At 57.8% G+C, this 27,955-nt stretch overlaps 1 protein-coding gene across 6 annotated transcripts; it reads left to right on the top strand.

The window, feature by feature from the left end:
* The first annotated feature begins 535 nt into the window (after positions 1-535).
* Positions 536-27,955, top strand: ARHGEF10 (Rho guanine nucleotide exchange factor 10). 6 transcript variants are annotated; one of them, XM_049790327.1, is made up of 29 exons: positions 2,914-2,967; positions 4,989-5,049; positions 5,300-5,452; positions 5,815-6,090; positions 6,749-6,812; positions 7,117-7,193; positions 7,764-7,820; positions 8,146-8,309; positions 10,105-10,221; positions 11,019-11,133; positions 11,865-11,971; positions 14,143-14,220; positions 14,874-15,053; positions 15,444-15,560; positions 16,917-17,009; positions 17,274-17,444; positions 18,597-18,742; positions 19,256-19,428; positions 20,489-20,604; positions 20,720-20,847; positions 20,972-21,072; positions 21,492-21,613; positions 21,916-22,002; positions 23,443-23,630; positions 23,773-23,930; positions 24,656-24,798; positions 25,816-25,990; positions 26,130-26,252; positions 26,746-27,955. In XM_049790327.1, the coding sequence occupies exons 1-29, from the start codon at positions 2,929-2,931 to the stop codon at positions 27,231-27,233; spliced, it is 4,017 nt and encodes a 1,338-aa protein (XP_049646284.1). In that variant the 5' UTR covers positions 2,914-2,928; the 3' UTR covers positions 27,234-27,955. The 6 variants fall into 6 exon arrangements, with proteins under 6 accessions (XP_049646281.1, XP_049646284.1, XP_049646279.1 ...); XM_049790324.1 differs by lacking the exons at positions 2,914-2,967; positions 10,105-10,221 and adding an exon at positions 536-639; XM_049790322.1 differs by lacking the exon at positions 10,105-10,221.

Genomic DNA, 27,955 nt, shown 5'->3' on the forward strand with positions numbered 1-27,955 from the left:
GGGTGTCCCCCGCTCCTGGAGGAGGTGAAGGGGTCTCTGGCGCAGAGAGACATTGGGTGTCCTGCCAAGTCGTCCGGCCTCTGCCGGATCTGGGCCCCCCAAGCCCCCCAAGCTGACCAGGAAGTCCAGGGCTTAGCACTGCTGCGGATTCTGCACGGCTGCCTTGTGCCTCGGGGGGGAAAGGCCTTGCCACTCAGTCGCCAGTTTCTGCTCAGGATGGAAACTCTTAGCGGCTCACCCGGCGCTGCGCCAGCAAAGCAACGTTCAGTAGCTGCGGGCCTTCTGGGTGCTGTGCCAGCGTCGCCTCATCTCCTTCCAAAGGGAGCAGATAGCACCTAAACACTCACCCTGCTTGCTCACCCAGTGCTTGGCATGTGGCTTTTGTGCCTGGGCTCAGAATGGGAGAGAGCGGCTATGCCCACCCTGCTGTCTTTGTGTGCGTGCGACTGACCCCTTCGCCCGTATCGGATGCCCATGTTGGGCGCCCATATGGGATAACATGTTGGATGCCTGTGTTGGATACCCACCTGCCTGATTGTGCCAGCGCCTTCACACCCTGGCAAGGTGCAGTCATGTATGATTAGCCAGAGCACATGCCTGCCCTCTGTCCACCTCTTCTCTCCTGTCTCCAGGGCCCAGGTGAGATCCATGGTGGTCACTGGATGGTCCCTTACCTGCAGCACTTTACCTGGCTCTCAAGTCTTACCACACTCACTGCTTCTGTGGGCTGCATGCTGTGGTGTGTGACCATGTGTGCGTGTTTGTACGTGTGTGTGTGTGTGTGTGTGTGTGTGTCTTAACTCAGGAGTGTGCTCCAGGAAGTCAGACACAGGAGCAGGTTGGTGGGTGAAGGGTTGGGCAGAGCACCCTGGACTGAGCTCTGTTTTTTAATTTGTTTTTGTTTTTTTTTTGGGTTTGAGGGGGTCACACCTGGTGGCACTCAGGGGTTACTCCTGGCTCTGTGCTCAGAAACTGCTCCTGGCAGGCTCACGGGACCATATGGTATGCTGGGATTCGAAACACCGCCCGTCCTGGATTGATTGCATGCAAACACTCCACCACTGTGCTATCTCTCAGGCCCCATCTCTTATCTTTTAAATAAAGACCTTACTAAACTTTCTTCTATTGTATTAATGACTTTATTGGAGATATAATCATTTTCAGAAATATACTCGCTACTGAACTTTTTCTTTTTTCTACTCTTACATTTTATATTTTAGTTTTTCTTTCTGTTTTTTTCAATAACTTTGCTTTCCCTTATCTTGAAACAAATGTATTACGATCAGTTATGTCAACTATGTGATACACTTTCTTTAAATAAATAAAAGAGTGGTGAGTTCAGTTAGAGAAATAACTATTGACAACTGTCAGGATAATGGGCACAGTGTGGACCCATTGTTCAAGATGAGTCCCACTGCTTGCCGTGAAAAGACAGACGTGAGGGCCCACTTGCCTGCTGGTTGTTCTGCTCAGAGCCAGTGACCAAGACGTCAGGTGATATTTGATGAACTCTGTTGGGAAGGACAGGATGGGTGCAGGACTAGGCCTAGCAGGGGTTCAAGACGGGTGTCACTGTGGGTGCATGGAGGGTAGACTATGCAGGGAGGGTGTAGATGGTATTGCAGGGGTTACTCCACTGCGACTCCCTTGTGCTTTTAAAATATCAGGTGGAGACATAGCACAGTGGGTAGGGCTCTTACCTTGCATGCAGCTGACCTGGGTTTTATCTTGGCACCACATATGGTCCCTGAGCACCCCAAGACGTGGCTCCAAGCCAAAAATTCAAAAGAAGAAAGAAGGGCTGAAGCAGTAGTGTAGTGTGGAAGGTGCTTGCCACACACCTGGCTGTCCCTAGTTCGATCCTTGGCGCCATATGCCTATGGTCTTCTGAGTACCGTAGAGTGATTAAGTAATGCAAAAGCAGAAAAGAGCCCTGAGCAGCGCTGGGAGTGGGGAGAGAGAGAGAGAGAGAGAGAGAGAGAGAGAGAGAGAGAGAGAGAGAGAGAGAGAGAGAGAGAGAGAGAGAGAGAGAGAGAGACAGAGAGAGAGACAGAGAGAGAGACAGAGACAGAGAGAGAGAGACAGAGAGACAGAGCTGTGGCTGTTCAGTATGTAACATTGAACCTGAGAGAGAGAGACAGAGACAGAGACAGAGACACAAAGACAGAGAGACACAGAGAACCGTGGCTGTTCAATGTGTAACATTGACCCTGAGAGAGAGAAAGAGAAAGAAGGGAAGGGAAGGGAAGGGAAGAGAAGGGAAGGGAAGGGAAGGGAAGGGAAGGGAAGGGAAGGGGAGGGAAGGGAACACTGGCTGTTCAATGTGTAACACTGACCTGGAGAGAGTGCAGGGAGGGGCTGGCTCCCGGCTGCCTTGTCTGAGCCTCAAAGACCCTGCTGACTCTGCACTTTGAGCCTTGAGAGGAGACTCGCCCAAGTGTGCTCTGGGGATTCTGCCTGGGGCCAGCAGCAGGGCGGGCCGTGGACAGGCGGGTGGGCGTTGGGCGTTGGGCGGGTGGCCTTGTCCCTCCCTTGACTGTAGCCTTGGCTGGGGCATCCCAGCTCGCACGCACGTGCCGGGACACGCCGCAGAAGTGTGCTGAGCCTTGGGCTCTGCATGCAGGATGCCCCATGTGCCTGGGTACAGGTCTGAGCAAGGCCAGCTGCGGTGGCACCTCTGGCTCCCTCCAGAGCTGCAACCTGCTTGGTTTGGGCCATGCTTGGTTTGACTTGCTGGGCAGTGGGGCCCATGCACAGTTCCAGGGCAGGGCACATAGATGGCTCTGCCCACGCAAGCCCCTCCCAGCCTCTCTCAGCCTGCCTGAGCTCAGCCTACCTCACTCTGAATGAGGCGGGGCCCCAGGAATGGGGGCACAGAGGTGTCAGGTGAGGCCAGACTTGGGGCCAAGAGATGTCAGGGAGCCGTGGATGCTGAGAGTGCCCAGTTCCCGGAGAGAATCCGAGTGGGTGTAAGTGTGGGAGGGAGGGAGTGTATGAACAAGAGAGATTGTGCAAGGGAGTGAGTGTGTGTGAGGGAGGGAGTGACTATATGAGGGACTGAATGTGAGTGTATGAGGCAGTGAGTGTGAGTGTGCCAGGCAGGGAGTGTGTGTGATTGAGTGTGAGTGAGCAGGGCCACAGGTATCCTACCACAAGAACAGCCACAATACGCCTGTGAGGGCAAGGCAGGGCAGCTGAAGGCCCGGCCCCGAGGCGCAGGCAGATTCGGGGCCTCTGAGTGAGCCTCCCTCCACCCTCTAGGCTGCCCCGGACCCTTTTGGCTCCTGAGACCTAGGCTCTGCTTTCTCTACCAGGCCACAGACAGGCCCTTCAAGGCCCTGCTGGCCCTGGCAGCTGCATCGCCGTGCCCAGCTGATGGTGTGGGCCGGTGTGTTGACCTGTGACCTTGCAGTCTGGTTTCCTCTCTGGCAGGCCTTACGGTGTCACTGAGCTGGTGACACCCAGGTCGGTCTGTATTACCCCCGGGCCCATGAACTGTGGATGGCTGTGGATGGCTGTTTGCTCCATGACTTCTGCTGCCTTAGTCCAGGGTGGTGTGGTGTGGTGTGGTGTGGTGTGTGGGTAGGGGTCACCGATGTCATCCTTGGAGGCAAGCCAGAGTGGGCTGAGTGGAGTGAGGGAGAGCTCTAGCAAAGGCTCCCTGCATGGGCAGAGCTGGCCTGAGTGGAACTCACTAGGTACTTCTGGGCACGCCCTCCTCCTCGGCCCTTCACACCCCTCCCTGCGGCACTCCTGCCCCCATCTGTCCCAGCGCAGCCAGGAGGGTTCAAGGACACCCTGGGCTTCCCCACAGGCATGGCCTGGCTGCTCACACAGGGTAGAATGAGTGGAAGCCAATGGTCATGGATGCATTACAGAGCCAGAAGCTCCCGAAGCAGGCACAGGAGGGGCTGGTGCGCAAAGCCCACGCCAGCACAGGGTGAGGTAGCACAGGGCCACAGCGGCAGGCGGTCGCATAATTGTGGCCCTCCTGCTCCTCCCTGCCCCACTCTGGCTCTCCTTGTCTCCTCCTGCCCTGCTGTCATTGGTCCTCAGCCCCAGCACCCATCCCCTCCCCACCTGGCCCAGCCAGGCTCTGCCCATGCTGGTACTTTGGGACTACTGTCCTGAGCATCCCAGCCCCGCCAGCAGTGGGGTCATAGGCTGGGGGACCCCAAGTCCCCAGAGGCGAGCGGCTTCCTCTCTCCGCTTCCTCTGGAGCCTGAAGCCCGATTGTCTTCGCTTCCTGCAGCTGTGCCTCCCTCCTCATGTCCCCGACCTATCCCCACCCCTACCTCCCCCACCCCGTGCCTGTCGGGCCCTGGTGCAGGACTGCACTTGCTCTGGCTCTTGGTGTGTGATGAACAGAGAGGGGATAGTGGCTTTACCCCATCCCCGGCCGGCTGCGAGTGAGCAGGGGAAGCATGGAGAGCAGGAGAAGCGGGGTGGGGCCGCGTCTGAAGCCAGAGCAGGAGCAGGCACCAAGAGTGTCTGACTCCAGCGCAGGGGTGGGGCAGGGAGTTTCTGAGTCCAGAGCAGGGGTGAATCAGAATTCCTGAGTCCCGTGAGGGGTGAGGCAAAATTTCTGTGTCTAGTGCATGTGTGAGTGGGGAGTGTCTGAGTCTAAAGCAGAGGTGAGGCAGAATTTCTGAGTTCGGTGCCTGGGCCAGTGGGGAGTGTCTGAATCCAGTGTAGGGGTGAAGTAGGGAGTGTCTGAGGCCACTGCAGGGGTGAGGCAAGGAGAGTCTGACTCTAGAGCAGGGAGGAAGGAAAGGGTGTGAGTCTAGAGCAGGGTTGAGGTGGGGAGGGTCTGGATCCAGTGCAGGAGTGAGGTGGAGAGGGTCTGAGTTCAGTGCAGGGGCAAGGCAGGGAGGGCCTGAGTCCAGTGCAGGGTGCTGCCCCGAGCAGTGCTGGTGAGGGGCTCTGCTGGGTCCAGCTAGCACTTCTGACCCTGGGCCTGGAAGGTGATGGTAAATCTCCTCCTGCAGGGCTGTGTCCTATCCAGGCCCAGGACCATGGATTCTCTGGAGCTGACCACTGAGCCTGCAGGTGAGCCATGGCGAAGAGCCTGCTTTGCTGCCCTGCCTGGCGGAGGTGGAAGTGCCGTACAGTGGCCCCCGAGGACCCCGGACGCTCACCCTTGCCTGAGCGATCCCAAGTCTGGTCCTCTGTCCCCTCGCTCCGCCATGACCTGTGGCACTTGACTCCCTATCCTGGAGCTCTGAGAACTGCTCACCACGGCCCCGGCCCTGCTGACTTCTCTCCACTGACCGGGGGTCTCGACTGTCTCAAGTTGCAGGTGCCGGAGCAGAAAGTGACCCGAACAACAACGAGCCGGAGAAGGAGGAGCAGGAAGCTGGGGACAGTGGGGATGAAGTTCCAGAAGCTGACAGACGAGCCTCAGGCAGCCCCACACACAGAGATGCAGGAGGGGACTCTGCCGCCAGCTCCCGTGAGTTCTGCCCTGGGGGTCCTGGGTGCTAGGGTCTCCAAGAGGACTGTGGGATGCAGGGTCAAGGGGTGTGTTTGTGGCAGGGCTGCTCCTGTGATCTCAGGGGCCCTTCTGTAGACTTCGATGCATCATTTGCTGGTACAGGCCTGCTTGCTCCCTGACCCCTCAGAAGCCCTTCCCTGACCCTCCCAGGCTGCAGGACAGCGGCCACACTGCTGGATCCTGCCTGCCCCATGTCCCGCCTTCCTTTTTGACTGTGAAGTGGCACACGTGGGTGCCCTCCAAGGCCCGGGGTCTGCAAGGACCCCTGTTGTGGGGTGGGTCCCCAGAGGCCAGAGGTCGTATCTGTCCCCTCTCCGCAGGAGCTGAGCCGGTCCAGGACGTAGGGGCACTGGCAGAAGTCAAGGCTGCAGGCCCCCTGAAAGTGAACCCCTACTCCGTCATCGACATCACCCCCTTCCAAGGAGAGCTGGGCCCCAGCCCAGAGCCCGCTAGCCCTGAGGAGGGCAGCGTTGCGGTGCCCAGTGGGTACTCGGTGCCTGTGCCCTGTGGCTACGCGGTGCCATGCAGCCTGCCCGCGCTTGTGCCTGCCTACTCCAGCCCCGTCCTCGTGTGCCCCGTCTCGGGCGATGACCAAGGTGGGGCTCCCGGCATGTCCAGCAAATGATCCCAGGGACTGTGAGACACGGGCGATTGGGACAGTGACTGGGTCTGGGGAACCCTCTGATCCCCGTGGTAAGGCAGGCCCCCTGTCTTGTGCTTTGGGCCTCTGTCACTGTTGGAGGTCTAGCGTGTGTGTGAGTGTGTGTAAGCTTATGTGAGAGTGCGTGTGTGAGTGAATATGAGAGTGCGCGTGTGTAAGCTTGTGTGTGAGAGGTTGTGTGTATGAGTGTATACGTGTGTGAGCGTGTAAGCGTGTGCGACTGCATTGTTTCTACACCACGTGCATAATTGCATATAGTTCCTTGTCAAACATAAGGAGCCCTCCTCTCCCTGGACAATCCCAAGGTGCCCGGATGACGGACTCCCGAGTCTGCCACAGCTGTGAACGCACATGCAGACTTGGAACCCGGGTCCTGGCATGTCTTGTTACTCACAGCTCCGTTGCCAACTCGGGCAATTTCTTCACCTTGCCATGCTATGCTCACTGGATGTTCACCTCAAACCTAAAAAGCCTTCAATACCTCCCGTTCATTTTCATGCTCAACCGTCCCTGCATCTAGCTGGTAAGGAGCACAGTTGACCTAAACCTCTTCCTGAAAATTTTGGGTATTTTTGTTCATTTGTTTCCTGCAGAAGCTCTGGAAGGGGCAGCCAATGGCCAGCTGGAGTCTCTGAGCTCCGAGGATCCAGCAAACAGGTGTGTGAGTGTGCACGAATGTGGATGGAGCCCAGCGGTGCATGTGCTAAAGCCACTTCAGCCCCATACTTGCCCGGTGTGAGCTGCTGAGCAGTAGGTCCTATGGACACCCAGAAAAACCCGCTGTTCCTTCCTGTCCCCCCAAACCCAGCCCCGTGGCTCCTTTCTTAAGACGTGACAGAGCCGCCTTCATCTGTGCTGGGATGGGCTGCAGGTGTGACCTGACCTGTGCAGTGTGTTGGGCACAGTGGGCATAGAGTAGCAGGGCCACCCTGCTGCTCACACCTACTCCCTTTGCTTCCAGTGACGACCGTGGCCCCCAGGAGGACAGTGTCCTGGCCCAGTGGGTGTCCGACCCAGCCAACACGGCATGGATAGACAGTAAGTGTGGTTGAGCAGAGACTGTCTGTCCCTGCTGCAGCCAGATCCTACCAGGCTCGCTATAGCCTCCTTCTGCACTTCCCTCAGGACCCCCTCCTCACCCCTGCAATCTCTTGAGTCCTGTGACATGCTCATGTGCGGCCCCTGCTGACCGGCCCTGTATTCACAGCGGGAGCTTTTGTCCCAAGGTTGTTTAGGTGGGCACCCTGGTGGTAACAGTTGTTCCCTGCTTTATCACCTAAGAGTTCTGAGTTCTGCATCTTAGCAGAGCCCCATTCAGGCTTTGTTGGCTGCTCTCCAGGGTGCGTGGACTCCAACCTGGGTCCCCAGAGTGAAGGAGGCTGGTGAGACCCTCCTGTGTAGGCCCTAGTCTCCAGGGTGACTGTCCTGGGCCAGTGGCCTTGGCACTGTGTCAGGCTCCCTGCTGCTGAGTGCAGTAACACGGCGTCACAGATGTGCGCAGTGGGGACAGGGCCCCTGAGGTGGCAGGAGCCTCAACACCCCCTCGGGTACCAGCTGGATCTCAGCTAACACTCCGGGGGTCTTTGTGTGACCCACCCCTTCCTCCAGATGCTGAGGAAGCTATTTACGATGACGTTCCCAGAGAGAACTCGGACTCGGAACCAGGTTTGCTTTGGGTGTTGAGGCCTTGAGCCGGGTTTGCGGGTGCCCGGGAGGTATGGAATGAGCCCTTAGACAGCTCCATTTCTGTCACATGCATCCCAGGACCTCATCCAGCCAGGTCAGGGTTCGATGTGAGGTCTGCTGAAAGGATGTGCTTTCCAGGCAGTTCAAGGGATGGATGCAGACTCTGCTTCATGCCAATCACAAGTGCTAACCCCTGAGCCATCTCTCTGGCACCCACTCAGGGAGTGAGGGAGGGACAGAACACCCTCCTGGACTGCAGCCAGGACATCTCTGACTCCATCTGTGGTGGCCACTGTGCTTGCAGAGGACATGGTCTATGACGATGTGGAGAATGGAGACGGCGGTGGAAACAGCTCTTTGGAATACGGCTGGAGCTCAAGCGAGTTCGAGAGTTATGAGGAGCAGAGCGACTCAGAGGGCAGGACTGGGGTGCCCCGGTCCTTCCTGCGCAGCAGCCACAGAAAACAGGTAGGCGTGGTGAGAGCCAGGGTCTGAGGCACCATCTGAGCTGGTCTGCGGGTGTCTACATCTGCCCCATGTAGTGAAGGCAAGAGTGGGTGTGCGGGCTCTCACTCTTGGGGACTGTGTACACGGAGTGGTCAACATCCATCCCTTTCTCGCCGGCGCTCAGAAGACCTGACAGGGCGGCCCCAAGTGTCTCCTTTAGGTGGACATTGGCTCTCTGACTTTATGTACAAGTGCCACTGCTCTGATCTGTCCCCCCAAACCCGGAACGATTCTGCTGGCCTTGCAGGGCTGTGTGACACACCTGTGACTCACAGGGCCCGCCTGGCTGTGCAGTGTTGAGTGTCTGTGCCTGAGACCGTCTCCCATCTCTGAGCTACCACATCAAGGAGTCTCTGTCACCGAAACATGCAGAATGTCTGCAGAGGTCAAAGGCAGAATGGCCTAAGTGCTCTGAGTCAGCTTTCTTTAAACTGCATATGTGTACTCCTAAAAGTTCACACATGTTCATGTGTGTGCCCTACAGCTGTGTGTGCTCAGACATGCTCACATCCACGCACACATCCACACACATGCACGAATCCATAAACGCCTGTGTGAGCTCATACAGATACACTCAATATTCATGTGTGCTCCCACATGTGTGTATATGCCCATACATGATTGTGTTTGTTTTAGGTGTATGTGCTTGTGTGGACCTAAAGGTGAGAGTTAGCTAGGTGTGTGCTTATCCTGTGTGTACGCGTGTGTGACACACACATTCATGTATAGAATGGACAGCATGCGCAAGGAATGTGTACGAGTGTTGTCAAATACACATCTATGTGTAGGCACGTGTGTTTGCACATGGGTAGCATGTCTACCCATGCATGCAAGCAAAAACACACAGTGCATTTTCATGAGACATGCATATGATTGTATTTATGAATAGTGTGCATGGTATGTGGTGTGTCGTCAAGATGCATGTGGGTGACAGGCATGCACCTGTATGATCTGTGCACGCATGTATACTGTGGATGATGGCAGATGTGGATGACGTGTGATCTGCATGCGTGTGTGTGAAGCTCCAGGGACAAGGTGCGGGGAGGCGGCCAGACTGAGGTGGGACCTGCGCCCTGGTTGTTCCTTCACGGGTGGCTGTGCCCGGCTCCCCACTAAGGGCGTCAGCTGCCCCAGCACACACAATCCCGGTTTCCTGCTGAGTGTAGCTGTCCCCCTTTGTCCCCAAGTGTAGACGGTGGTGGGTCTTTGGGAAGGGCCAGTAAATGCAGTGTAGACGGTTCAGACTTCCCGAGGTGGGAGTCAGCCTGAGCATGAGCTTCCGATGAGTCACTTGAGTTCCTGGGGAGGTGACCGTGCATGCTGAGTGGTCCCCAACCATCTGTGGCCAGCGGGCTAGGCCCCCAGAGGTACACATGGGTGTTCCTGGGTGCACAGGGCCCTAGGGGATGCTCAGGGGTACACAGAACCCTCAGGAGTGTGCTTTGGCTGGGGTGGCCCTTGTCTATGCGTGGGTTGTGCTGTGGTGCTTGTCTGTGGTCTACGGTACGTTCTGTGTTTGTTCTTGGCCCACAGGCACTTGTCTGCGTGTGTATGTGACTCGTGGGCTGTGTGTGTCTGCGGGACCTGTGGCGTATCTACATGTGACTGTCATGTGTCCGCGTGTCACTGTGGTGTGTCTGCATGTAGCCGTTGGCAGTCTGCATGTGCCATGTGGCCGTGGCATGTCTGCTTGTGGTCCACAGTGTGCATGTGTCTGTGGCCCGCGCACCTGCTCAGCGGCCGGTCTCTGCCACAGCTCTCCCGTGACCTGGCCCGCCTCAAGGAACACTATGAGAGGAGGGTGAGAGAGTTGGTGGCGAGCACGGTGGCGGCCGTAGAGATGCAGCAGCTAAGACACAAGCATGAGTTGAAGGTAGCCTGGCTCCGCCGCCCGGGGCCTCTATACCACGGGCCATGTACCGTGCTCTGTGCGGGCTGCTCGGTGCGGTGGCACGGTGGGGTGGTGGCCTGGCCCCCAGCGGGTCCCTGCGTCGGCCTCTGATCCCCCAAAGATGGGCAGGCCCGTGGGCTCTGGGGGGGGGACTGTCTCCTCCTGAAGACATCCTGGGATGGTATCAGCAAGGGGGCTCTGGGCCTCCATGCCCAATTGTCCTCGTCCTTCCTGTGCCCTGGGCCCACCTCTCTGGGACACAGGCGCTTTAGGTAGCCTTGAGCGCTTCAAAGGAGCCTTGCCAAGTACTCCCACGGACTCTGTGTGGCCACCAACAGCTGGCTGGGAGACGGGAGAGGCTGAGAGGCAAAGGGAGGGAGGCCAGGGAAAGGCTGGGCGGCCCAGCTCCATCCATCTGTGGGGCCCTGAGCAAGTGGCCGTGGGCGCTGCGGTACAGAGACGGGTGTGAGTCAGGTGGGGGCCGCACAGGGAGCAGCGCCCAGACCCTAAGGGACTGAGCCGGGTTCGGGGCTGTGGTGGGGTCAGTGGGGCCCCTGCAAGGAGACCTGGGGCCACTCCAGCTCAGGCTGTGGCTTGGAGGTTGTTCCAGCGCCTGGCTCTGCTGGGTGAGCGGCGTGAGGAGGGGCTGACCCTGAGTTACGGTGCACCATCTGCCGGGAGGTGGCCCTCGACGGCATCTGACTCAGAGCACTTGGTAGCGTCCTGTGAAGTGAGGGGCCAGGGCCGGTGAGGGGACCAGCTCACAGACCCCCTCACAGATGCAGAAGCTGGTGAAGGCGGCCAAGGAGGGCACCAAGGATGGGCTGGAGAGGACCAAGGCCGCCGTACGCAAGGGCCGCTCCTTCATCCGCAGCCACTCCCTAATGCCCCAAGGTCTGTGCGGTTGGGAGCATCGGGGAGCACGGGGAGTGGGGGAGCATGGGCAGTGTGGGGAGCACGGGGAGTGGGGAGCATAGGGAGAGCACAGGGAGTTGGCACGGGAGTGGGGGAGCACAGGCAGGAGTTGCATGGGGAAGTGGGGGAGGAGGGGGAGTGGGGGAGACGAGGAGTGAGGAGTACGGGGGAGTGGGTGGGGCACCTGTCCCTGGGGAGGGGCCTTCGCAGTTAGGACCCAATGCCCTGCCAGTCCCAGCAGGGTGCCACAGGGGTCCGGTAGCTGCACCTCTGCACCCCTGTGCAAGCCCCAATATTGCCCCAATATCCTGTCACCCCAACACCCCTCCCCCATCTCTGGCCCCATCACCACTGACTTTTTCCTCTGAAGGTTTTGTGGGAGTTGGGATCTCCCTGGAAAGCGGGTTCAGTGAGGCGCTGTTGGATCTCCTGACTGTCCCTGGGAGGTGGAGGGGTGGACTGAAGCCACGAGAGTCTCCTATCCCCACTCTGGCGAGTCCATGTTCTACCAGCTGCTCTGGGGCCCTTGTGGATCCCAGCAGCAAGATGTTAGGGACAACACATGGTAGCTCAGCTCAGGCAGGTCTGTGGGGCCAGTCCCAGAGGCTGGACAGTGCCTGTCCCCACAGTGGGCAGTGACAGCCCGGAGGCCGGGCAGGCACTATCCCCTCGTGGGAGGCCCTGGCCCACGCTTTCTCCTCTCGCTGCAGAGCCCAGAGACGACCCAGATGAAGAGTTGAGCCCCTTCATCGATGTGGACTGTCAGCACCCTGAGGCTGTGCTCACACCCATGCCCGAGGGCCTGTCCCAGCAGCAGGTGCGCTGCCCTCCGGGAAGGGACTGAGCCCTGCAGGCCTGCATCTGGGGCCTGTCTGCACCCGCAGTGGACCCACTGGATGGCGTCCCCAATCCAGCCTTCGGCTACCATGTCTTCAGCTGGGTGGGAGATGGTGTGCAGGACAGGTGGAGAGGGTGTGTGGGCAGAGTAGAAGAAGATGTACAGGATGGACACAGTGAAATTATGGGCGGGGTGTCTCCTTGAGCCCCTCCTCTGGGGGGTCACATGGCTGGGGGCCGAACTGTGCCCTGGCCCTCTTTGTTTTATGTTTGGACATACCTGATGGTGCTTGGGAACCCTATGGGATGCAAGGGATGGAACCCAGGCTGGCCACATGGAAGGCAATCACCCTCTTGCTGTGCTGTTGCTCTGGTCCTCCAGCACCCTTTCTGTATCTTGAAATCACTTCCTCCTTCCTTTAGCTCAGTGCTTCTCAATTATTTTGTCATGCCCCTCTAGGAAGAAGAAAACATTTTTCATGCCCCCCACACGACTATAGTGTCTTTTTTTTTTCTTTTGATTTTTGGTCCACACCCGGCGGTGCTCAGGGGTTACTCCTGGCTGTCTGCTCAGAAATAGCTCCTGCCAGGCACGGGGGACCATATGGGACACCGGGATTCGAACCAACCACCTTAGGTCCTAGATTGGCTGCTTGTAGGGCAAACGCTGCTGTGCTATCTCTCTGGCCCCTATAAATCGTATCTTTATTAAAAAAAAAAAAACTTTAACCTGCAAAATACAACTATATAAAATAATTTGAGCTGATTTCTTTTTGGTTTTTTTTTTTTTTTTTTTTTTTTGTTTTTTGGTTTTTGGGTTACACCCGGCAGCACTCAGGGGTAACTCATGGCTCTATGCTCAGAAATCGCTCCTGGTAGGCTCGGGGGACCATATGGGATGCTGAGATTCGAACCACTGACCTTCTGCGTGCAAGGCAAACCTTACCTTCATGCTATCTCTCCCACCCTTGAGCTGATTTTTTAATCAGAGGTGATGTCTGGATTAATGGCTACAATGAGCACGTTTTGCAATGCATAGCTTTTCGAAGTGGGGTTTGAAGCAGGACACAGCAACTCTCAGCTCCAGGACATACAGAGACATAAACATGGGGTTTAGCTTGTTATGGCAGTATTTGCCGAGGTCAAACGCACCCCCCTTTATGGAGCTCCTCGGGGGGGGCCCCCCGGGAGTGCACCCCACTATTTGAGAAGCACTACTTTAGCTTGACACACCCAGCATTACCTCAGAGCTTGTAGACTCGTGCACAGATCCTGAGTCCTGCTCAGGGGTCTGCGAAGGTACCAGTACTACGTCCTGCAGATTTGGCCTCGGGGTCTTGGAGGGTCTTACTGGCTCCCTCCTGAGACCTGCCCTCCAGCCCACTAGGTGGCAGTGTGGGGCCTTCAGGTGGTGGCTGACGTGGGGGGCAGGGGCCGTGGACATCATGTGCTCTATTGTCCATTCTTTGAAAGAGCAGCTCCCAGATTGCTTGGGCTTGCAGGGGTCCCTATCTTGTGGCCGCGAGGACTCAATGCTGGCTGGCATCATGCATTGTTGCCAAAGCCCTCACTCGCCCCATGTTTTGGGCCATGGTTCCAACAGGTGTCTTCCTTTTTTTCTTGGTTTTGGAACCACACCCGGTGGTACTCAGGGGTTCCTCCTGACTCTGTGCTTGGGAATCACTACTGGCAGTGCTTGGGGAACCATAGCAGATGCCAGGGATTGAACCTGGGCCGGCTGTGTGCAAGGCAAGCGTCTTCCCCGCTCTTCTCTCCCTCAGGCCAGCAACAGGTGTCTTCCTGCAGCCCCAGCAGCCTGCGCTGTGGGAGCTGTTATATTTCAGTGACTCCGACAGATCAGCTTCCACGCCAGCTTTGTGTCTGGCTTTTCACGTGCTGCTAGTTCATTCACTGCTGGCTGATGGGCCTCCCTGTGCCTGTGGTGCTGAGAGTCCCAGAGGGTGCTGAGATGTCAGCTGCTCTGTGTTCAGGGATGCCCCCCGGTTGGTTTTGAGCAAGACGTTGACTCACTGGAAAGGCCTTTGGAGTTTTCCGGTCCACCTGGAATTAGGACAGAACCAATCCACACACTGCTGATCTCCCGGCCACGGGCGTTTCTTGCAGCAGCCAGTTCTGCTTTCCCACTCACAGGTGGTTCGGAGGTACATCCTGGGGGCCATTGTGGACAGTGAGAAGAACTATGTGGAAGCCCTGCAGAGGATCTTGGAGGTATCTGAGCGCTGGGCACTGAGTACGTTTGGCTTACCTGGCCTGTGCTCTCTGCATGTGCTTCCTTGTGTGCATGTGCGTGCATACATGCATGCTGCAGGGATCACATATGTGCCACGGAGTCACCTGCGTGTGTGCAAATGTGATGTGGGGTTGTCAGTGCTCGCATGCATTGTGTGTAAATGTATGTCAGCATGCGCGGCTGGCTCACATGTTCTTGCACTGACAGGCATGTGGTGGGCTGACCCATATGTTCTAACGTACCATTGTGTCATGTGCATTATATGTTCCAGTGTTCTGTGTGAGCACACGTGTATGTTTAACCATGTGCCGGGGCTCCTGTGTGCTGGCATGTTATGTGAAGCCACATGTACTCAAGCATGTTCACATGATGTGGTGTGCTTTCTGAGCTCACATGTTCAATCCTATGCCCTGGGCTTGTGATGAAGAGAAATGAGCTCATGTGTGTTCAAGCATGTGTCATGGCTCATGTGCTCTTGTGTGTGCCAACATGCCGTGTAAGTTCACATATTTTAAGCATGCGAGGTGGGCTCGTGCATGGTGTGTTGGGTCACACCCGTGTTCAAGCATGTGCCGTGTGCTCGCACGTGTGCGTGTCTGCTCACGCGTGGGTTCCTGTGTCACGCCCATAGAGCTATGAGAAGCCGCTGCTTCAGATGGAGCCTCGGGTCCTGAGCGAGCGGAAGCTCAAGGTCGTCTTCTACAGGGTCAAGGAGGTGCTGCAGTGCCACTCGCTCTTCCAGATCGCGCTGGCCAGCCGTGTGGCTGAGTGGGACTCCGTGGAGATGATCGGTGATGTTTTCGTGGCCTCGGTAATGTGGGAAGAGAACCTGGGGGTGTTCGGGGTCCAAGGGGCGGAGGAGTCTGAGCTGGCAGGAGGTGCCTGATCACCACAAGGGTCGGGCGGTCTGACGGGACTGTGGTGGGCCGAGCCTGCCTTGGTTGTACGCGGGGCTTGCACAGCTCAGGCCAGCTGCAGAGCAGCCTCCTCTGTTCGTCCATCCATGCGGGATTCACAGGGAGGCCACAGGACCGGGGGTGGGTCTGGGGTCAGGTGAGTCCCCAACTCCTAGGACTCCACACTCAGGTCAGAGGTCACCCACCTGGGACTCTCAAGATCCCATGGTCAGGTTAGAGGTCAGGCCCACGTGGGACCTCCAGGGCCGGCCCTACCTCTCACAGGCCCGCTGGTGCATCTGCAGTTCTCTAAATCCATGGTCCTGGACGCCTACAGTGAGTACGTGAACAACTTCAGCTCAGCGGTGGCCGTCCTCAAGAAGACCTGTGCCACCAAACCTGCTTTCCTGCAGTTCCTGAAGGTGCAGGGACAGGGGAGCAGGGGAGATGGGTGGGATGCAGAAGGGCAGGGGAGAGGGTCAGAGTGGAGGGGAAGGAGTGGGGGCCCAATACAGGGTGAACAGGGTGAGGAGCAAGTCTCCCTTATCTGACTCTCAGCGGAGCCCCAGTCACCCGCTGCCTGTCCCCCACAGCCACATACACCACACCAGCCCCAACCTGGGCAGCAGGCCCTGATCTGGTGGGGGCTGCATAGCTGCCCGAAGATCCTGTGGAGGGCTTTTCTCAGGGTGTGTGTGTGGGTACGAGTGCTTCCAGGGGTCTGTCTGTGACTGTGTATGTCTTGCTGGTGCGTGGTCTTGATGGTTGCATGTGGTCTTTGGTTTCGGTGTATGGATGTTTGTGTGCTGGCTGTGTGTAGTCCTCTGTGGTTGTGGTTTGTGGTGATGATGTGCGTTCTGTGCACAGTCCTTTTGTAGTTGTGGACAGTTTGATCATGGTTGAGTGCAGCAGTTGTGTGGTCTGTGGTTGAGTTTGTGTGACTGTGAACTGCGTTCTCTTTTCAGTGGTTTGCCTGTGGTCTGTGGTTGCTTATAGACTGTAGTTTCTTGTGGCTGTGGATGGTTAGGAAGTCTGCAGTTTGTGTGGTTGTGTAAACTGCACATGGACAGTTTGCCCGTGGTCTGTGGTCTGTGATTGTGCAAAGCAGAAGCCTCGTGCCCCAAGTCCGGGACATCGGAGAGATGCAGGTCTAAAAGCAAATGCCAATGCAGGAAATAATCCACACAGTTAAAGGGATAAAACCAGTTCAGGAACTCCACATGCAAGCCTTCCATTCCTATGAAGCTAGCTGATAGTTCAGTGGTAGGAAACCAAAGCCACAAAAGCTTTTTTCTGAGACCCAGCATCTTACAAGGGAAGTGCAGACCATGCCCTGGCTGGAGAACTGGTGGTCAAAAACACCAATCTAAGCGTGTTTCATCCAAAGGTGCTTCCAATCAATGAGTAATGAGCATATACTGAATAGGGTCGAGCCCAGTTAATCCAACAGTTGTGTGGTTTGTGGTCTGTGGCTGTGCAGTCTGGGGTCTGATTTGACCGGTTGCTCCTGTGGAAGGTGTAATCTTCCTTCTCAGATGCGCACTTGCCACCCCGGGTGTGTATGTGAGACCTGGAGGGTGTGGAATGTTCCAGCTGAGCCACATGCTGGCAGGTGGGGGTGATGTGTAATGAGTCTGGGACGATGGAGACACTGGACGGGCCAGGAAGCGCTTCCCAGAGCTGTAGAGGTGTGAATTTCTGGGAGGACCTTTGGGGGGCCTGGGACCAGGTTGCTGTGTGGGTGGACTGTGTCCACTGAGTGTGGACTGTGCCCACAGCAGAGCCAAGAGACCAGCCCTGACCGGACCACCCTGTACAGCCTGATGACCAAGCCTATCCAGAGGTTCCCCCAGTTCATCCTGCTGCTGCAGGTAGACCAGGTCCCACACTTCCCTGTGTCCATGCCAGCTTGGACCCTTCTGCCGGGCTCGGGTGCTAGGCTAAGGGTCCCCCACTCTCCTGTGCCTGCTCCAGATCTCAGGACTGTGGCCTGTCCACAGGTGGGTGATCATGGGGAGGTCAGTCAACACTACTTGTTGACACCCTTTTCCATGGGGGAGGCTGTGGAGGCGCCCTGGGCACAGGCCTGTCTGAGGCCAGAGCCAGGCGCAGTGACTGTTTTGTCCATGCCGCAGGACATGCTGAGGCACACCAGCCCGGGCCACCCTGACAGGCTGCCACTTCAGATGGCGCTGACCGAGCTGGAGACTCTGGCCGAGAAGCTCAACGAGCGGAAACGGGACGCGGACCAGCGCTGCGAGATGAAGCGCATCGCCAAGGCTGCCAATGAGCGCTACCTGAACAAGGTGGGCATTGCGGCAGGTCCTGGACAAGGCAGGCACAACACTGTGGCAGTGGCGGCTACCGTCTCAGAGTCACGAGCACCCCAAGGTGCTCTATATGCTTCTGCTCTTTTCCAGGAGTCACCTAAGGTGCTGCGGGTGTGTCCCTGCTGGCTGGGCTGGCACGGAAACGGACACCTCTTACCCGGGACAGCGCCCAATCCTGTCTCCTCCTCCGGCTCCCCTCTGTCTACCACTTGCCTCTCGTGGCCTGTCTCTCATGCCTCATCCCTTGCCTCCTCCTCCTCCTCCTCCTCCTCCTCCTCCTCCTCCTCCTCCTCCTCCTCCTCCTCCTCCTCCTCCTCCACCTCCACCTCCACCACCACCACCACCACCTCTGCCTCCTCCTCCTTCAGAGCCAGCAAGGGCAGCACTTTCACTACAAGATCCTGGGCTTATTTATCCCTTGTTCTGCCCCTGATGGTTTCTGCTTTCAGTTGGCTACCTGGGCCCAGAGTAGTGTGTCTCCCAATGGGAGTCATTTTTTTTTGTGTGTGTTTTGGGTCACACCCGGCAGTGCTCAGGGGTTATTCCTGGCTCCATGCTCAGAAATTGCTCCTGGCAGGCACGGGGACCATATGGGACACCGGGATTCCAACCGATGACCTCCTGCATGAAAGGCAAACACCTTACCTCCATGCTATCTCTCCAGCCCTGGGAGTCATCTTTTTGACTATGTTTGCCACTGAGGGTCTTGGGCAACTGGGCCCACCAGCAGGTTGCAGGTGCCCTTCTGCAGAGGGTCACACGTGAGCATTGTGAGGTGACCAGCAAAAGTCACCTCCGGCCCTCTGTTTGTTTTCCCTCCCTGAGGGTGGCATCGTTCACTACTGGGCTTGGAGAGGACCGCTCAGTTTGTCGGGGGCAGTGCCGAACAGGGGAACATGTGTTTGTGAGGGAAAAATGCCTCAGCTCCTCGGACATCCCCATCCCCACGTGGTGCTCCATCTGGGGTCAAGGCAGAGGGAAACAGCTGGGAGGACGGTGCTGGTTCCAGGGGCAGTTCTGTGGAGGTGCCCCCGCAGTGCTCCCTCCCCTCAGTGCTTCTTTCTTTCAGTGCTTCCCTCTGTGCCTCTACCCACCCCCGTTTCCCTCAGCTCAATTTTGTTCCCTCAGCTCCTCAGCACTGGGAGCCGCTACCTGGTTCGCTCTGACGACATGATTGAGACTGTGTACGGCGACCGGGGCCAGATGCTCAAGACCAAGGAGCGGCGGCTCTTCATGCTCAATGACGTGCTCATGTGTGCCACTGTCAGCACCCGGTAAGGCTAGCCAGGGTCTCAAACTCAGTCACCTGGGGGCCAAGTCGGGGTGACCCTTGAGTGCAAAGTCAGGAGTAAGCCTTGAACATTGGGGGTGTGACCCACACAACTAAAACAAAACAAAACAAAACAAAAAAATTCCTCTAGGGCAGGTCCACAAAATGTTGTAAGGAGGGCCGCAAACGGCCCGCGGGCCGCGGGTTTGAGACCCCTGGTAGACGTATGTAAGGTTGGACGTGCCGTAAGACGTGTCTGTGAGGCTGGGTATGTGCGTAAACTTGGACGTGCCTATAGGGTGACGCATACATAAGCACTGTATGGCCCTGATGGGACCCTTCCTGTCCTCATCGGGCTGCTGTGGGTAGGTCTGAACTTATGTCCTGATGCTGCCACTCTGGGGACCCTCCCCATCTGTGGGATCCCATATGAGGGGCCCCCAGGGTGAATCCTGAGTGGGTGCTGGGCCCTGAGTGTGAGAGCAGGTTCCCTGAGCTCATTTAGCCTCGCCCACAGCTCGCAGGACGGTGGCACAGCCACATCCCCTGGACACAGGTACCTGCTCAAGTGGAGCGTACCCCTGGGGCTGGTGGAGCCTGTTGAGTGCGGTAGCAGCGAAGGAGCTGGGGAGCGTGGCCGGGGCCCCCCGGGGGACGCCTGCGAGAGCCTGGTGCTGGCTGCCAGGCCCGGTAAGTGGCGCTTTTTGCCCCAGACCTGCTGGTGCTGGCGGGCAAGAGGCTGGTTAAGAGGGTGGGACATGGGGAGGACACTGATTGGAAATGAGATGGACACAGGTGGGCATGAGGTAGGCATGAGGTGGCTATGGACAGGCACAGGTGGGCATGGTGTGGGCACGGGGTGGTTATGGGTGGGTACGAGGCAGGCATGGTGAGCACAGGGCATGCATGAGGTGGGCATGAGCAGGCATTGGTTCCACCTGGGCTCGGTCAGTGCCAGTGGAGCCCCGTGTGAGCTCTCAGTGCATCTGCCATGTGGCCCTGCCTCCTGTGTTCCTCTAGAGTGGGTGCCACCAGGGGCACAGCCAGGCTGCTCCCAGGTCTGGACCAGGCCTGCCGCGCTGAGGAGCCCCTGAGTTCTATGTCCTGTGTGGGTGTGGGTCAGTGCGAACAGAGCTGCCGGCCATCTGCACACAAGGCTGGGCTGTGCCCCTCCCAGTGGCCCCACAGCTGTGATGTCCATGCTGGGAACTGGCTGCAGACCCCAGTGGGCCCCTCCCCAGCCTCGACATCACAGGGCAGCCCCTGGCGGATCCTGGGTGAAAAGAAAAGTGGGCAGGAACCAGCTTGGCCCTGGTGCCACGTTTACCCCAACATCCCCGGTTCCCTTCTGGGCCAGTGGGCCTCAGCCTCGCCCCTCCCCATCACTCACAGCCCTTGGCTGGCCAGGAGCCTAGCCAGGGTCCAGTTCAATAGTTCTGCAGGGCGTGCCTGTCCTCAGGACACCTTCGCCAGCATGGGGCAGCAGGGCAGGTTTCCATGGAGACGGACTGGCCTGGCAGGCGTGAGGGTGTTGCAGAAAAAAAAAGCACACACCCTACTGCTGTGGACATGCTGGAACAATTTGAGTGGGGGGGCAGGGGGAAATGCAGGAGGGGTGTCTGTGTGTTACTGTGTCTGGGTGTTGGGGTATCTGCGTTACTTTGTCTGAGAGTCAGGGTGCCTAAGAGTTGGGCTGTCTGAGGCGGGGCATTCCTGGAGTCCCCTGGGCGCATCCCTAGCCTGCCTACAGGGGGGGCGACCCTGGGCCCTGATCAGCTGCACCAGGACCTCCAGAACCTCCTGCATGACTTGGCTGTGCTGGGGCAGATCTGCCAGCTCGTGGGGACCCTGCGGGGGCACTATCAGGTGAGGACCAGCCCGTCCCCCCCTGTTCCTTCCCTGTCCTCACACCTCCTCCACCCGCCCTGTCTGGTGGCATCTCCGAGCTGCTGTGCTCACCATTCACTACCCACTGTCCCAGAACCTCAATGCATCAGTGGCCCAGGACTGGACGTCCGGACTGCAGCGGCTGATCTTGCAGAAGGAGGCAGACATCAGGGCAGCTGCCTGCTGTCGCCTGCAGCTTCAGCTCCCGGGGAAGCCGGACAAGTGCGTAGGGGGAGGGCTGTGAGGGAGGGCAGGGGAGAGTCCTGAGCAGGGGTAAGGCTGTGGGAGAGGTCTAGGGACAGGGGAGGGGGGAGGCGAGGCCAGCCCCCTCACCCTGTCACCACAGGTCGGGCCGCCCCACCTTCTTCAGTGCTGTGTTCAACACGCTCAGCCCCGCAGCGAAGGAGTCGTGGCTGCACAGCCTGCGGACGGCCAAGCTGGGCCTGGGTGAGCTGGGCAGGGGCTGCAGGGGCAGGATGCTCGGTCTAATCAGGGTCCAGTGGGTCAGGGGCAGGAGGACTCGCTTTCGGACATGGGGAGCCCATGGGCCTTCTCAGCTGCCCCTTCCAAGGCCGGTCCAGGAGGGTCAAGAGGTCCCAGCCCTGCCCCCTTCTGCCTCCCACCCATTGCTCCAAGTCCTCCACACCGCTCCATGTCATTAGCCCCGCTGCTGCTGAGGATCCCCAGGGTCGTGTCTTGGGTGTGGAGCCTTGTCTATGGCTGGGAGGCAGCGCAGACCTGTCTGAGCTGTCCCTGTCTTTGGCTGTGGCTGTGGCTCCTGCCTGGCACCTGGGGACCCTCCCAGCTCAAGCTCGTGCCCTGCTCAACCCCAACACATCGATACTGCTCACCTGTCCCCCCTGCAGAAGAGGACAACTCGCTGGGCTGGTTCTGCGTGGAGGATGATGGAAACCAGATGAGGAAGGAGAGGCACCCGTTGCTTGTGGGCCACGTGCCAGTGACAGTGGCCAAGCAGCAAGAATTCAAGGTGCCATGCCGCCTCAAGGGTGCCCGCTACTGATCTGGGACCTCTGGGCCCACACATGTGATGACCCACGTAAACCACGTCACTGTTGTCACTTTCCTGCATGTCCCGGAGCTCCCCAAATCCGGGCCCCGAGCCCTGCACAGCCCAGAACCCCCCACAGACATCCGAAACTCCCGAGACCTCAAAGCTTGTGCTCGACCCCTTCTCTGTGTTCCCTGTCTCCGGGGTCCCCCATTTCTGTGTATGAATCTGATCTGGGAACCGTGAGGGCCCTTGTCAGCTCTGTGATGTTTGTCCTACAGATTGAATGTGCGGCCTACAATCCCGAACCACTGCCACCAGGCGAGAACCAGCCAGACCTGCCACACACCGGACTCGGCTTCCTGTGGGTGCGTGGGCTGTGGGTTGGGCCCTTCTCACTGTGTTATTGCTCAGCCCTACTTCTTTTTGTTGTTGTTGTTGTTGTTGTTTTTTGGTTTTGGGGGCCACACCCGGCAGTGTTCAGAGGTTACTCCTGGCTGTCTGCTCAGAAATAGCTCCTGGCAGGCACGGGGGACCATATGGGACACTGGGATTCGAACCGACCACCTTAGGTCCTGGATCGGCTGCTTGCAAGGCGAACGCCGCTGTGCTATCTCTCCACAGCCCTACTTCTAAATACACCATTCCCCCCAACACACACACACACACACACACACACACACACACACACACACACACACACACACACACACACACACATCACCTCGATTAATTATAGGAACAAGTGGGACATGCACTTTGAGTTTCCTAAGATTTCAATGATCTTTAAATAGCTGTAAAACATTTTGGGGCCAGAGAGAGAGCACAGCGGTAGGGCATTTGCCTTGTAAGTAGCCGATCCAGGACAAACAGTGGTTTGAATCCCTTCATCCCATATAGTCCCCCGTGCCTGCTGCGAGCAATTTCTGAGCACAGAGCCAGGAGTAACCCCAGCGTCACCACCGGGTGTGACCCAAAAACCAAAAATAAATACATAAATAAATAAATAAATAAATAAACACAAGATCTTTAAAACTTTAAAGACCTTTAAAACTTTAAGACCTTGGGGCCAGAGTAAAGAAGCGGGAAAGGCGTTTGTTTGCCTTGCATGTGGCCGATTTGGTTCAATTTTCCGCATCCCATACGGTCCCCTGAACACTGCCAGGAGTGGTCCCTGAGTGAAGAGTCAGGAGTAACCTCTGAGCACTGCTGGGTGTAGCCCCAAAGCAAAAAGCCATAAGCCAAAAAAACTAAAGACCTTCCAATGTCTTTTAGTGAAGTGCAGGGGCCAGAGCGATAGCACAGCAGGGAGGGAGTTTGCCTTGCATGTGGTCGACTCAGGTTCCACCCCCAGCATCCCAGATGTTCCCTGAGCCGGCAGGAGTGATTTCTGAGTGCAGGGCCAGGAGTAACAACTGAGTGCTGAAGGTTGTGATCCCCAGTAAACAGAAAAGAAACAAAAACTGTAGGGCAGAGGTACAGTGACCCTTGAAAGCAATCCTGTCTTCCCACTCAGACCACTGTGGTCTTAAACTGCTTTCTCAGAAGTCAAGCTTTCCCTCAGTCCATGTCAGACCAGCTCAGAGATGTCCAGAGCTCTTGGTCCCTGGGGGGTGCTCTGCACTGGGCACATGGTATCTGTGGGCCCATGGGTGTGGACGGGGTTGCCATCACGACTGCTGCCTGCAAACTGGTTGGAGTTTAGGGGAGGGGTCTGGCACTGATGAGCCAACGGGACTCACCTGCAGGTCCCTGGGGCAGGGAGGAAGGGTCAGTAATGTCCCCACTGCTTGGTCTCTTCTGTGCAGGTCGGTAGCTGCACGGGCCAGATGGGGCAGGTCGCCATCATCTCCTTCCAAAGCTCCACCCCCAAGGTCGTTGAGTGCTTCAACGTGGAGTCGCGCATCCTGAGCATGGTGTATGTGCCCGAGTCCGAGGCCACAGCTGCCTGCCCAGCCACTGTGCCCACCATCTGCCTGGGGACAGAAGAAGGAAGGTAGAGAGCTGGCTCACCAGAGGGCGCCAGTCCCAAGAGGGACAGGGAGGACCTGGGAGGCTGGTTGTAGGAGATGTGGGTCCGACCTTTCTTCTTCCGTCCTGCCCCTGGTGTGGGCTGACCAGCCTCTCTTCCTCGGCAGCATTCACACCTACAAGAGCAGGCAGGGTGCTAAGAAGGTGCGGCTGCAGCTCTTCTTCACCCCCAATAAGTCCTCCGTGCTGGCCCTGGCCTGCTCCCCAGGGTGTCTCTACGCAGGGCTGGTCAACGGGACAGTCGTCATCTATGCCAGAGCTGAAGGTGAGACCCCCGCCCCTCCCTCCACATGTCCCCATGTCCAGGTGAGGTCAGCAGAGCTGGGAATTGCTGCAAACACAGCTCTGCAGGGTCTTCAGTTCGGGGTCCTGGCACAAGGCCCCTCATCCGCTAGATTGCCTGGCCCGACCAGGCCCTATGTGGCTGTGGGACACAGCGAATCCTGAGGCCTGGACTGGCCTCTGGGTGTCCTTTCTCCTCCCCCTGTGCAGCCTGAGTCCCTCTTGGCTCCAGTCTGTGTCAATGTGTAGCCTTTGAGGGCTTGAGAGCACCGGTGTGTATGACTGACCTGTGTGTGTGTCTGTGTGTGACTCATGGCGGCATGAATGTGTATGTACAGGACCTTGTGGCACATAAGGGACCGTGTGTGCACATACCCGAGTGTGCTTAATTGTGTGTGTGTGTCCATCCATGACTGTGTAATGTATACTCCTATGTCCATGTGAGTGTCCATATTTGTGAACATGCCTGCATGCCCGGTTGTACATGGCTGTGTATGTGTGCCCATGACTAAATATATGTACTCCTGTGTTTGTATAAACATAATGTGCATAGTATGTGCCAAATGTGACTGTGTGTGTGCTCCTGTGCCCGTGTGTGCATGCCCAAGTGTGCGTGGCTGCGTATGTGTTTGCTCCTGCATCCATAGCCATGGCCTGTTCCTATGGAGCCATCCCTCTGTGGAGTAACGAGACATGTTTCCTTCTAAGATGGAACCTGGGACCCAAAGCCCCAGACAGTGGTGGAACTGGGCGTGCTGCCCGCCAGGGCCCTGCTGCTGACAGACAACACCCTGTGGGTCGCGTGTGGAGGACAGGTGGCGCTCATCAGCCTGGACATGGGCACTCTTGAGGTAAGCTCCTCGCAGACTGTGCCTCAGAGGATGATGTCATCTCTGAGCCAGTGAGTGGGAAGGCTCCACTCTTGCCTCCATGTCTGGGTGCTTCTCCAGGCACTGGGGTTCGTGGCTGCTATGACCAGAAATGAGACTGTCTGGGAGCAGGAGCAGGATGGGGTAGGGGTCAGCACGGACACATGCGGCCCTTTGAAACCGCATCTGATGGGAAGCAAGTGCGAAGGAGCATGTGATACAGCTCTCGGCCCTGGGCCCTCATCATAGACATGAGTGTTGTCAGCTTGCTCAACTTCAGACTCAGCTCCTGGCATGGGACACTGTCCCCTGGCTACTGCCGCAACGACAAGGGTTCCTTGCAGCCAGCTGGGCCAGCACTTCCTCCCCAAAGGACCCTCACAAGGGCCATGCCACAGGGAGATCCTAATGCCCAAGGTCAGCTTTAGAATGGGTGTGGGTGGACACAGGATGGACTTGAGTCTCTGATGCCCAGACATCCTTCTTGGCAGTGTGGGCTGGTAGGCTCAGGGGTCCACAGTCCAGACCAGAGCAAGAGGAGGAGGACAAGGCCTTGTGGAATCCCTCGTGACAGCAAATGCAGGCATAGGATGGGGTCTGCAGAGCACTTTGTCCAGCCCCACCAGCTCTGCAGGGGCAGTACTGGGCAGGTGACCCTTGTCCCTGCCCCCACCCCCCGTTGTCCTCACGGGAGCATCTGGAGGACAAGGATCACAGACCTGGGTGGGAGCTGTCTGGGCTGGGTCAGGATGCCTGCATCCCACCACCTCCCCTGGCATTGAAGGCTCCTCAGGCTGTCGGCTTAAAGACCACTGCCCATCTGTGCATCTATCCCTGCCTGCTGCCCATGGTGGCTGGAGCAAAGGCCCAGACGGGTGGCCCGGGTCGGTCTGGGCTAAAGCAAAGCTTTAGAGGGGGCTCTGGGCTTGCCTCTCGCTCCTGGGTGCTGCCTTCGGCCTGTGCTGGGTGCCAGATTCCAGCGCCATCTCTTGGTTCCAGAGCCAGCTGGAGGCCCACCAGGAGGAGGGCATGGTGGTGTCCCACATGGCTGTTGCTGGTGTGGGCATCTGGGTGGCCTTCACGTCGGGCTGCACCCTTCGCCTCTTCCACACGGAGACACTGCAGCACCTTCAGGACATCAACGTGGCCACGCCCATCCACCACATGCTCCCGGGTAGGGCAGGCGGGTCTGTGCCCTGACATGGTGCCCCTCCTCTCCCTTTATTCTCTTGCCTCTGCCGAGTCCCCAGGACTGGGCTCTTCTTGGTATCCGTGTCTGCAGTGCCTCCCCACTCTCCCTGTGTTCTCTGCAGGGCAGCAGCACCTGTGTGTGACCTGCCTGCTCGTCTGCCACGGTTTGCTCATGGTAGGCACCAGCCTGGGCTTTGTGGTGGCCCTGCCCGTCCCTCGCCTTCAGGGGATCCCCAAAGTGACTGGTGAGCAGATGCGCCAATCGCTTGGATCTTGGGGGACAGGGAAACACTGGGTAGTTGAGTTTGCTTTTCACCAGGAGATGCTCAGAGCTCTGAGCTCAGGGCTCACTCTGACTGTACTCAGGGATTACTCCTGGCTCTGTGCTCAGGGCTTATTCTTGTCAGGGCTTAGGGAACCTGAAGGGGTACTGGGGATAGATCTAACCCGGGTTTGTGCCAGGCAACTGCCCTCCCTGCTGTGCTGTCACGAGGCCCAGCTGAGTCTCGGAGCTGCTCTCAGCACCCTGCTCTCTGGGGCCATCCACTGGACTGCCCTCCCATAGTCACTACCCGGCCCCTAGAAGGGATGCCTTCTAGGCACTCAGTTTGGGTGTCTGGCCCGGAACCACCCACTGTCTAGCCCATGGGTCCTGCACAGGAGGGAGGCAGGTCCAGGGATGGCCCCAAAGGGTATGGGAGCTGGTGGACAGTCTGACCATGGCCCTGGTGCCCACAGGCCGAGGCATGGTCTCCTACCATGCGCACAGCGGGCCTGTCAAGTTCCTGATCGCGGTTAGTGCCACTGTGAAGGACAGCCAGCATCGCCGGGACTACCTGCCCCCCAACTCCCGGGGTGATGAGCAGCAGGAGATGCCCCCTGAGGGCCCAGGTGCACCCCTGGGTCCCAGCAGTGCTGATGCAGCCGTCTGGCCTGGGGGCTCCACACCACTCAGGAATGATTTCTCCTCATCCTCGGGGTCCCTGACCCTCTCCCAGGGCTCTGGCTCCCTGGACCTGCGGCTGGAAGACGGAGCCCTCGGGGACCTCCTGGTGCAGCCCCCTGGGGTGCCCGGTGGGGTCCGGCGGGGGCGCAGGGTGAGGAACAGCACAGTGATGCTGGTGGCGTGCGGGGGCCAGGGGCACCGCAGGCTGAGCAGGAGAGCCAGGCAGCAGCGGCCTGAGGAACTGGGCTCCAGCCTCATGGTTTGGCAACTCCGGTGCTGAGCACTGACCGGGCCTCGCCAGGAACAGGATGAGCTGAACCCTGTGGGCACCGATGTGGACACTCTGTGTTCCCCCTGCCCAGAGGGGAAGGAGGAAGAGCCCTGCTGCCACTCGCTAAGTGAATGTCCCAAACTTGTATTTATGTTCTGTGCCTTCTTAACCTGTCTGACTGTGGGGATGGCAGGTGTGGCCTCTGCTTCTGGGAGCAAAAACCTGTGTAGGTGAGACCTCTGCTTCTGGAAGCAAACAGCAGAATTTTCTTGGGTGTCAAGCTAGGCCGTATATTTTAACAAAGTAGTATTTTTATATAGCATTTTTCTATTTAAAACTAACAGCTCATGTAACGCTTTCCAAATGTCTGAACCAAAGAGCAGCAGTCGGTGCTGCAGTCCTGGGGTTGGTCTCTGCTCCTGTGGGCAGCGGGTCTGCCTGACCGTCACTCTAGACACTGTTCACCCGGCGGTGTGGTGTGTCCCTGCTGGCATGGACATGGCCCAGGAGGTGACTGCCCCACTCTGCTTCCTGCTTCTGCTGAGGCTGTGTGCCTCCTGCCTGGTCTCTTTTTTCCCTCAGCACTTCACAGACATAAGTGCTAATCTTGCAGCAGAAAAAAAACATTTTTCATGGTACACGTGAGACTTGAAAGCAGCAGTTTCCTGCCCGTGGTCAAGCTGTCTCCTTCCTGTCTGGTTCCGTGAATAAAGATGTTTCTGTAAAAACAA

Source organism: Suncus etruscus, chromosome 17 (assembly GCF_024139225.1).
Source record: "Suncus etruscus isolate mSunEtr1 chromosome 17, mSunEtr1.pri.cur, whole genome shotgun sequence".
Lineage (NCBI taxonomy): Eukaryota > Metazoa > Chordata > Mammalia > Eulipotyphla > Soricidae > Suncus > Suncus etruscus.

Excerpts from the sequence above, each read along its gene's own strand:
- ARHGEF10 (XM_049790327.1), top strand. The coding sequence starts at position 2,929 with ATGCTGAGAGTGCCCAGTTCCCGGAGAGAATCCGAGTGG. Across the intron at positions 8,310-10,104 it reads GCAGCAGCCACAGAAAACAG|CTCTCCCGTGACCTGGCCCG; the intron begins GTAGGCGTGGTG and ends TCTCTGCCACAG. Across the intron at positions 19,429-20,488 it reads GGTGCTGGCTGCCAGGCCCG|GGGGGGCGACCCTGGGCCCT; the intron begins GTAAGTGGCGCT and ends GCCTGCCTACAG.